Source organism: Crocodylus porosus, unplaced genomic scaffold (assembly GCF_001723895.1).
Source record: "Crocodylus porosus isolate Cpor-Errol unplaced genomic scaffold, CroPor_comp1, whole genome shotgun sequence".
In the NCBI taxonomy this organism is placed as follows: Eukaryota; Metazoa; Chordata; order Crocodylia; family Crocodylidae; genus Crocodylus; species Crocodylus porosus.
In genome coordinates this window covers 650,189-661,496 of record NW_017728909.1, presented here as the reverse complement: position 1 = coordinate 661,496, position 11,308 = coordinate 650,189, and the positions used below count along the sequence as shown (strand labels likewise).

The 11,308-nt window shown below is 42.8% G+C and overlaps 1 protein-coding gene across 1 annotated transcript in view; it reads right to left on the bottom strand.

Moving 5' to 3' along the window:
* The window catches only part of ALPK2 (alpha kinase 2), a 67,960-nt gene that overhangs the window by 30,610 nt on the left and 26,042 nt on the right, over positions 1-11,308 (bottom strand). Inside the window, exon 3 of the mRNA XM_019531674.1 lies at positions 2,637-5,577. Coding sequence (XP_019387219.1) covers positions 2,637-5,577 — 2,941 coding nt within the window. The remainder of the gene's footprint in view (positions 1-2,636; positions 5,578-11,308) is intronic.

Genomic DNA, 11,308 nt, shown 5'->3' with positions numbered 1-11,308 from the left:
TCTGGAGTGAGCCAGGGGTGCAAGCAACACTGAGATTAAGGCAGCCCCAGCCCAGGCCTTCCACCTGGCAGGTGTCATTCAGCTGGGGCTGTGATCCCCTAGGTCTGTGGGATGGGCTGGGGCCAGGATTGGGGCTGGTTTGTGGGGGCTATGAGATCAGCCTACCCCCTCTGCTGGCCCGGGTGGGGGGGATAGAGCCGTCCTGTCCTGTCCCAGTGGTGCTGGTGCCAGAGGCTGTCTGCAGATGGTTGGGTGCAGAAGCGGGACCACCCATGAGGGTCTCCTGGCAGCAGACTGGCCCAGGAAGTTGCTGCTGCCCACAGGGAGCCCTGTGATCTCCTGTATTGCTGGGCCCGGGCCCTGGTCTGGCTGGAGGGGAGGAGGCACCTGCTGCCCACCCCGGAAGCCAGTGGCAAGGATGCCCACCTGACCCATGCTGCCCCTGGTGCCCCAGGGGACCCCTGATTGGCAGGAGCCCATGCATTAATCCACCCTCTGCCCATAATAAGTGCAATTCTATTTCATCCTGTTCAATTCTGAAAATCCCTTAGTGAATCTACTTTTGTAACACACCATCACCTAATCTTTATGACTGAGTCACAAAAAAGTAGTAGTGAGGACGAGGAGGACCCACACACCTTATTAACTGCTTCTCAGGGACTGAGCAAAGTGGAATGATTTGCACTTAAATGCCTAAGTCCACTTACACACCTAATAGTTGAAACAGAATCCATAGACTGGAATGTGGTCCCGAGTGTGCTGACCTCAAGATGGCCCCCTGCCCAATTTTCTAGCTGGTTTGGATTCCTGTCTGAGGTACCGAACTCTCTCCGCGTGCTACGAGGAGCCTGGGTGCCTCACTAAGAATTCTGACGCCACTCAAGGGGCCAGAGGTCTAAAGGGAAAGTGTTGCGGCGTCTAATTTTGAGGCAGGCCTCACTCCTTTATTGGAACTACACGAACCTTGCTGAATCAGGGCCAAAAAATGACTTGCTTAAGATCATTCAAAAGGTATGTGTTAGAGCTGGAAATAGTATGAAGACCTGCTTATACCCAACCTTAACCATCAAGTCAGAGACTGAAAATACTGTGATTAATACCATAGGACTGATTCCCCACCTCACTGATCTAAACATTGAGGGTGTTTATACACATGCTCTGGGATGGGGGAGGGGGGACACTTTAATTAGAGTGGCTCCAGAGCATTTTGTCGAACAAACTTTAGTTAAAGCTTCCCCACCACCATTTTTCAGTGTGGAGATGCTAGTACACAAGTAATTACCATGCTCCAGCAGCTCAATTAATTACAGTGGATCGGAGCAGCCTCACTGCATGTCTATAGGTTGCCTGAGATGTTAGGCTCGCACAACCACCACAAATTAGAAATATCCATTCATGTTCAAAGCAGATGAGAAACAGGTATGTAAGAGCCACATACAATAGGCCTGCACTTTGCCAGAACAATTTTGAAAAAAACTTTCTCTTGAATCTTATACTGAAGTACACAAACCCTGATCAGGTGCTTCTAAGTATTTGTGTACTACGTGATCTGCTGCCTTGGAAGAATGTGTTTGGTATTCCCTCTTCTCATGCCTGTTATGTCCTTTTGTAATTTCTGTTTTTGTTCTACATTGCCAATTCCAGACATTGTCATGACAGCAGCTGTAAAACAGACCTCTCGGCAGCAAATTCCCGACCAGTGCCAATCATTTTTCTTGCCTGCTGCAGCACATCTCCCTTAATGTCCTCTTATGGTCATCTCTAGCAGGCAAATTTGAGCATCTTGGGATACAGACCATTGATCTGATTCACCTTTAAATTAGGTGGTTTTTAATGCCATTTGCAGGCCATTGATTTCAAAGAGTTGAGCAGGTTTTATACTGGTAAAGGGTGAACAGAACCAGGTCTTTCATAGTTTCGTGTCTGTATAGCAGTGGTCTCCAAAGTGGGCTGCACACACCCCAGGGAGTGCGCAAGACGATCCATTGAGGCGTGGAAAGAAAATATTAGAACTTCTATTTTTATTTATATTTATATAAATATACATATATTGGGGGTGCATGCTCAAAATTTTTTTACTGATAAGGGTGCGCAATCAAAAAAGTTTTGAGACGACTGCTGTATAGCACTGTTCATATCAATGCTACTAGTTAAATAACAACAACAGTTTATCAGCATTAAAAACATTGTATACCCAACAGAATGTAATTTCTTTAGGGAAACGCAGGGTGTAACAAAACGGTGAAAGTAACACTAGGCAGGTATAGTTTGCCATGATATTACTGTGTTTGCTCTGGTTATAATGCATGAATTCTACTGGCAAAATCATTGCAACATAGATTCCATCTCCCAGCTTTGACTTCAGTAGCAAAAAGCAGCAGCAGAAACTACTTTATAAACTGTATTAAAAATTCATAAAACATAATGCATTTGCCAACTAGGGGAAGGCAGCTGGGGCCTGATCGGATTTGCAGTATACAATAGCTGTACTTACTAGCTCAGCAAAAGGAAATTCACATAGATGAATGCACTCTGTCTGACTACATTTAGCTGAAGGAGACTTAGCAGATGCATTTATCTGGATTTCATACTATATTCTGAGATAAGTGTGAAATGGAGAGAAAGTGTCCTCCTACCTTTACTGTCCTTTCTGGATGGTAATTTTATTGTCTCCATCCTGTCTTCTCTATGAACTGCACCTGCTTCAGCTTTCAAGACTCTTTTAACGCAGCTGGAGTTCTTACTGATGTTTTCTTTTTCTTCTTGTCGGGGTTTCTTTGATGGCATTTTCTTCTTAGCCCCCTCAGCTAGTGGCCCATTACATATTACTTTTTGCTTACTCTTCATATCCTCTGGCCCAGCAAGAGCTTGTGATACTTTGCAGGGTTTTGATCTCTCTTGAGTCTTTGTCCTCTTTTCTCTGGACGTGAGTGAACCATCTGTGGTCACTGGTAATGCGAGCTGCTGAGTTTCATTTTGGAGTAGCTGTTCCTGCAAGTGATGGGTGATCTCTGAGATGCATGTTGGGGGGTTTACAAACCCCCCTGTTAAGCATGTTGATAGAATCAAGTTTTGACTCTCTCCAGCTGTGAATTCCTCAGTTTTATTATGCTTAGTAGCCTCAATTGCATATTCAATCCCAGTCATGTTAACGGATGCTCCAAACTGCTGACTGGAAGGTGTCCTGTCTGAATGGGACTGTCCAGGGCTGTAATTCCTAATATGCTCATCTTCATCTGCATTCATTAAAGCACGCATATAAGGCTCCACTTCAGCTTCATCTGAACTATCGTCAGTGACGTTTTGGATTTGTTCAGTTTTCTTTTTACACAAAATTGCCTCATCCTTGTTTTCATGGCACTGGTCCTGCAGTGCCTCTGACATGGTTTCCAACTTGTTGAAATTTTCCTCAATCTTTATTTCCATTTGGGTGGGTTCTGGCTGCACTAGATTTTCTACACTAGAGCATACCATTGCCCATATGTTGACAGATGGCCCTTCAGTTTGGTTCCTGGGTTTTACAGTTAAAGTTTCTCTTAGATTTGCTTGTTGGGTACCAGGGATGGAACTATCTGCCATATCACTGGTATCTTTGCAATCTTGGATTGCTGTACTGTTGTATTCATTTCTTATATTAGCTGGTTGAATGATACTAAGTATTGCTACATTTCTAGATTTACAAGTGTTACTTACTGGAGAAGCCACTGTTAACTCTCCCCAAGTCCCAAAACCATGGCCAAAAGAGGTGGCATTTCCTTCTGATGCACTGCAATAAGACTCTGAAGGCTGACATTCTGAAATATGGTTCAGTCTAGGAACAGCTAAAATCATAGTCTTTTTCTTATTATCTAATCCAAGATCCCTCTTACCTTTGTCCATTTTATTTTCTTCATCTTTGGATTTTTCCAGGAACATTTCACTTAAAAACTGATCCTCTGCTGAGGCCTTTTCTTCCACACTTATCTCTGCTGTCTTGTGGACCTCAGCTATGTTTTTTGGTGCATCTCTAGACGTTGCAGATTCAGGACTCATGACTGAACTATGCAGATGCATTAGGTGACTGCAGTCCTGTGCATCTGACGCAGCTTGAAAAGCTTTCCTGTCACTATCTCTTGAAGGATCAGAGTTACTGTCGCTTGCAGTGTTCAGGTCTGACTCATTTTCTTTCCCACGAAAATTCTCTTCACAACTTTTACTGACTGCTGTAACTGACAGGGGCTTTTCGTGTGTAAATTGACTGGTATTTTCACAGGAGGCATTTCTGAAAAACTTGTCTTTTTGTTCACAGTCAAGATTAGTGTTCTCGTTTCTTGCTGGGTGACAACGTGTATCACGAGCGTCTTCAGTGGACAGTTCATTTCTACACTTAGTTATAGAATCATTTATGAAATGTATGTTCTGTTCAATGCAAAGTAATTGACTGACAGAATCATCCATTATATGCATTGGGTTTTCTTGGTCCCGCTCTAAGTGAGGACTCTGAGCAGTCATTAATCTTTGAGGAGATTCTGTATCACAAGATTGGAAAGAATTATCATCAGCAGGCTTCCCTTTCTGTGCAGCAGATATTTGAATGCAGCCATTAACATTAGTTAATGTTTGGTTTGCCTCCAGCTCTGAGCCCTCCTCTGCATTTAAGATATCATTTGTTACAGAATGAATGGCTGGTGCTTCTGTTTTATTTCCAAAGCTGGAACACAGACCTATACCATCTGTTTCCACAATTTGTGAAAGAGAAATCTTTCCTATGGATGTGCTGCTACATGCTTCATCTGTTTTTAGCAGGCCATTGGAATCACTACAGCCCTCCTTTTCTGTTCCTAATTCACTTCCCAGATCTATGACAGGTTCATGATCTTCTGTCATATTTACTAGCACAAGATGTTCAGTACAGGCTGCTTCTGTAAAGTGTAATTCTGAGGCTTCAACAACTGCAGGTCTAATTTCTAGGCTTGTGACCCCTTTGTTTTCATATGGGAAGGGATAGTCTGAATCTTCTTCACAGAGAAGTGTCAGAAGCTCATCATGTACTGCAGATAAATCACTGCCTCCACACTCAGGTTTCACAGATTCCAGGATGGCTTGGCAGTCTGCTTCAAACACATATTGATCACACAGTTCATCATAGAAGGTATTTGCATTGCTGCTGTCATGAAAATTAGCAGTAGATGTTTTCCTTCTGTTCCTTTGCTCGTCACATATATCTGTAGGAGCAAGGACAGCACAAGCACTTGCTTGCTTATTTGTAACAGAGCCAGTGTCCTGTAAAAAACAGGGTGAGATGTCACTGCTTGATGCAGTATTGTTACTTGTAATATTAATTCTTTGGTCCCAGCATGGCAGTTGCTGTTTGCTGTGCCCCATATCATGGGGAGCATTTAGATCAGTGCAGAACTGTAATGTGGTACGTTCTGTTTGTAATACGTTTTCACTGCTAATTGTTTCCAAAGCTGGAAGGCTGGCTGGTACACTGTCACTTACTGGAGAAGTCATGAAAGTGAATCTTTTGTCTATTTCGGGTTTTGTAGACTGTTCCTTATATCCTTGTGTCAAGCTTTTGAGGTTTGTTTCTTGCTTCTGCACCAAGGAAAGGAAGGGAAAGAGATATAATTGTATTAAGTATTTTAAAAATGGAATAATGCCTGCAAGGGGTCTAAACTAGAACCTTGGATCCAAACAACCTTGAAGAAATTTTGGTCAACATCAGAACTGCATGGCTAATACACATCTCTCTAACTGGCTGAATCAAAACCCTGGCCCTAACCAGTCTTGAAGTTGAGTAAATTTCAGATCTGGATCCAAAATTTGTAAAACATCAGTCTAATCTGGTAGTGAAACTTTTGTTTGATGTAGTTCAGTTTAATAACAAATAAATAACAAGTAATTGAACCTAACCTTATCACTGATTCTTACACACAAATTGACCTAACAAATGAATTATACTGCAATTTTATCCCAAGCTGAGTTCTTCTACTACATAAAGGAAGAAGTGCCAGATACTCCAGGAAATCCATTAAGAACATTGTGGTTTCCAATATATTTTTCTATTAAGGCATTTGCATACTATAATGATGGGCAACAGTATAAATCAGGCAGACAGGTTTTTTCTTTGTGAGAGTGATCAAGACCAGCTTAGCGAATAAACTAAGAAATGTTATATTGTCTCAACCACCATTAGGCTCTGAGCCAACCTAGGCTGGTTTTTCTGAGGTCTGACATCTTTTTCCTTCATGTTGTGGGTTCTGTATCCTATTCTCATGTATAATAATAGGGTGTTTCCTCATATATTTGTCAATACTGAAAAGCTTCAGAAGCAGACCTAACATGCCACACAAGTGCTGAGTGCATTTAGAACAGCTTTATTAACAGTAAATACACATCTCTGGCCCAACATTTACCCACCCTGGAACCTGGAGAACGGGGCCTGCTCGTAGGCCTGGTACTCTAGGCAAGGAGCACTGTGGAAGTAGCATGTTCTAACTTAGAGCAGCTTCACATAGCACCCAAGCCCACATATCACACATTAGAGGGGCTCTCAACTGGGGCACTTCCAGCCCTTTTCCATTGAGAAGAAAACTACTGGAGAAAGTTGGGGCAGAAAAGGAACAAGCAATTCCCCATGAAATTTTTGTTTTTCTATCTGTACCAAAGTTAACACAGTGTGTCACTTTCAATATACCTAAAAATAAATGTGGCACTGCGTTAAACAACTAAATTCAGTTTACTGCATGTAGTAGGGGCATGAATTATTAAGGAGTCAGTCGACATTCTCGCCCACATGAAATGTAAAAAAATTGTAGGCATCTGCCTCGAATAAAGAATTTGTTAAACTCATCAGCCATTCCCATCAGAGCTGGATTTTCACTCCTAATCATTGTTCAGGAATCCCTGCCAGGCTATTGTTCTTCATATTTTTCTGCTCCTATTCAACATTAAATCAATTCCATAGAGGCTGAGCACATCTCAGCCACAGCATAAGAGAAGACATTTAGTTTTTCCCCAGATGAAAATGGATTGTTCTCTTTTAATGAATTTTCTTTCATGCTTTCAGTTACTGTTGGTTTGCCAGGCCAATACCATATATTCTAATATGTGACACTGTAAAGCCCCGCTCCCTCTTGCAATTTAGACATTATCCTTTATGTAAAATATTTACTTTCAAATAAATAGCTGCAGTATTAATGAAGGTGGATGGTGTTTCTCTGTTAGTGAATTTAATCATGTTCTTCTAGTGGATTATTTTAGCAACTTTATTTTAGCAACTACACCAGAAGGAATCAACCCATTGCCCATGACCTACATGTAGCTGTCAGTGTGCTTCACATGGGCATTTAATGCACATTACCCCTATTTAAGTCACATTAAGGGTGCACATCTACATGTCTGTGCTCTTTATGCACCTTAAAAATGGTAAATTTGGGCTATTTCTGCCTAAACTTGATACCTGTATAAAGCAAGTATCAAATTTAAGTGTGACTAAGTAAAGCACATTGACACACATGTTGATGCGTTAATGCACATTAACAATGGGAATTCAGTGCTGGGTCTCCTGGCTGGTTGCCTCTTCTCCTCCAGGACTGAGTTGCTGTCTGGCAGCCCCTAGCTGCAGGCTATAAAAGCCTTCAGCCATTTTGTGCCCTGGGGCACACAGCACAGGGAACCTGAAGGAGCCAGTGCTGTCTGCAGGAGCCCACCAGGCCCTATGCACACCACGGGACAGGACCCAGGCAGCCTCTGCCCATCCTATCTCCTAGCTGGAGCTGCTCCTTGCCCACAGGTGAATATTGCAAAGGGCTGCAGCCTGCTGCATGCCTTGCCCAGCCCTGAGATTCCTCCCCCAGGGCTGTTGGCCCTGCTCTCTATGGCAGCAGAGCCGGCACCTGTTCCCTGCTGCCCCTCACCCCCCAGCTTTCTCTTTGCAGGCACTGTGGTGAAGTAGCTCTGCCATGTGGCTCCCCAATACTGGCCATGACCCTGTCCAGGGTGCTGCTGGCAGACATCCAGAGCTGGTATTGCAGGGACAGCTGTACAGGGGCTCAGAAAGCTGGCATGGGGAGCATGTCCAGCACATCATCCCTGTTGATCCCTGGCTCTGCCCACATGCTCATATTCATCCTGAGTGCCCAGGCCCCAAACTGGACCTGGAAAGAGATACATGACCTTGTGCCACTTTGGGGCACAGATGACATCCAAAGGCAGTTTGCTCAGGGTGGGCACTTGAATACATGCATTTATGAGGCCATTTAAGCTGGGATACATGTGCAAGGCCACTCCCAGATCGCCTAGAAGTGCTCCATGAAGGTCAAGGTCTTGCAGGCACAGTGGGTGGTCGTGACCAACATCAAACGTCTGTCTGGTTGTGCCTGTAAGACCATGCTCATCGCAAGGGAACAAGCAGGACTGGGGGGTCTTGTCCAGCTGTCACCTGGGCCCAGCCCTTCATGGACAGCTTATCATGGTCCCTGGACACTTCCAATCTGAGGCCAGGTAGTGCAGGGCCCCTGGTGCAGAGCATAGTCTCTCTGCTGTAATTATGGCACATTGGTGCAGACATGATTAATCAAGCCTGCTGGAGCATGGTAATCATCACACTCCAGCCAGCCTCTGCAGCTCATGTATCAATGTCCTGCTCTTCAAAATGGCAGTGGGGGGCACTTTAACTAAAACTTGTTTGATGATACACAAGACACTCTGAGCACTTAAATTATAGCAGCTCTCAGCACTTTAATTAAAGCGCCACCCTCCTCCCCTCCAAGCACGTATAAAAACACCCATAGTCCTTAAACCAGGATCATCCCTGACTAAGCCATCCCTACCAAGTGTCTGTCTAACCTGCTCTTGAAAACTTCTAAGAATGAATGTTTCTCAGTTTCTCTAGGTAGCCTATTCCAATGCTTGACCACTCTTATAGTCAGAAAGTTCATCCTAATCTCCAATCTAAATTTCCTTTGCTTAACTTTGAGGCCATTGCTCCTACTTTTGTCTCCTACAGCCACAAAGGAAGCACACCTCCATCCTCTCTATAATCATCCTTCAGGTGTTTGAAGACTATAAAATCCCCCCTCAGTCTTCTCTTCTCCAGACTAACAAACCCTAATTCTTCCAGCCTCATAAATCTTGCTTCCCAGACCCCTAATCATTTTTGTTGCTTTGTGCTGGACTATCCAAACTGTCCACATCTTTCCTGAAGTGTGAGGGCCCAAAACTGGACACAGTACTCCAGGTAAGGTCTCACCAGTGATGAATACAGCAGAAGAATCACTTCCTTTGATCTGCATGTGACACTCCTGTTAAAACAGCCCAAGATGCTGTTGACTTCTTTTGCAACAAGAGCCCACTATTGGCTCATATCCAGCTCCTAATCTACTGTAACCCCCCAGTCCTTCTTTTCAGCCTATCCAGTCATTCCCCAGTCTGTATGTGTGCATGTGGTTATCCCATCCCAAATATAGGACTTTACACTTGCCTGTGTTGAATCTCAACTGTTTGATGACAGGCCATTTCTCCAGGTCATTCTGAATCCTAGTCCTACCCTCTGGAGTATCTGCAACTCGACACAACTTGGTGTCATTTGCAAGTTTTCTGAGTGCACATGCAATCCCATCATCCAAATAATTAATAAAGATACTAAACAATATTGGACTCAGGACAGACCCCTGTGGAACTCCACTTGATACCTCCTCCCAACTAGACATTGAGCCATTGAAGACTACTTCCTGAGTATGGTGATCCAATCAATTATGTGTCTACCTTATGGAGAACGTTGTGGAGAGCCTTGCATGTCATGTCAAGAGCCTTGCAAAAGTCAAGGTATACTTACTACTCTATCCCCATCCTCAGAGCCTGTCATCTTATAGAAGGAAATCAGATTGGTCAGGCATGACTTGCTTTCAGTGAATCCATGCTGGTTGTTCTTGATCTCCTTGTTCTCCTCTAGTTTCACAATGTATTCCTTGAGGGCCTGCTCCATATCTTTCCAGGTATCAAAGTCAGGCTGACTGGATAGCTTCCCAGATCCTTCTTATTTCCTTTCTTAAAGATGACCACTATATTTGCCCTTTTCCTATCATCTGGGACCTCACCTGACCTTCATGAGTCCTCAGAAAAGATAACCAATGGCTGTTAAATTACCTCAACCAATTACTCCAGTAAATTCCTTTAGAGTTTTCTCTGCCATTTCAGTTTTACTTCCAGCCTTCATGTGAACATGAAATTTGTTTTCCTGTCACGTACAGCCACTGCAGCCTAAACCACAGCTCACCTTTTACTACTACCTGTGGAGTTCTTGTCAAATAAGTCTGACATCATATAATCAGGCAACCCAAACTTGCTTTTGATGTGAAATTGTAGAGACAGCTGTCTCCTGGCCACTAGAAGCCTATAAAAAAATTACAGATTATTTGGAGAATCTTGCTATCCCCCTGTCTTTTCCTTGCGTCTATGTGGGTATCTGCCTGTCTGGAGAATTTAAAGACATCCAGGATTGTGGTTTCTACACACCAGCTTTACATAAGACTTTTAATTGCCAGCTAGTATTATCATCAAAAGAGACCTTGTAACTAAAACTTTTGTGTTGCTTTTAATAAAAGTAGAAGACTTGGAAGTAAAATACTGATTACAATTTTAATTGATTTCTAATGTACTGTTTCAAAGGGTATCTGATTAGCAACCGTATATTTTTAGAGACCATATATTTTTTAATCCATTTAAAAAGTCTCATAGCTTGTAAGCAATTTGGGAAAACATTTAAGTTTTTACCTTCAGTATTTTCTTGGATAATGCTTGTTTCACTTAGCAAAGTCTTAGAATTCTTATTCTTGATTTTTTTTTTTTTAGCAGAGGGAGATTTCTACAGCCTATTGCCTACAATACATTCTAATAATTGCTTCAATTACTGCACTGTCTGCTTGGCTCTAGAGATACAAAGGAGTGCTACCAAACAGCAAATTTTAATTATGTGAACTCTGTAGCACAAGTTATTTTTTGTGTGAGCGTTATACTGCCTGGTGTTTGATGGTGGATAAAAGAAATATGACAGTTCTGTATTCAGACTCCTATATGAAATATAGAGTCATTGTGGTTTCATTTAAATACATGGAGTGATAAAAAATCCTGAAAAATAGACAAGTCAATGAAATAATAATTGAACAAAAAAAATATGGATTCAACCACCCTAGAACTACTTCCAAGAAGCTGACTTTAAGTTCAGCATGTAAGTCCGTAAACAGAGGTCGGAGATGAGAAGCCAGAACGAAGTAAGCCGAAGTCAAAATCGAAGCCAAACAGTCCCGTAACCGAGATCGAAAAG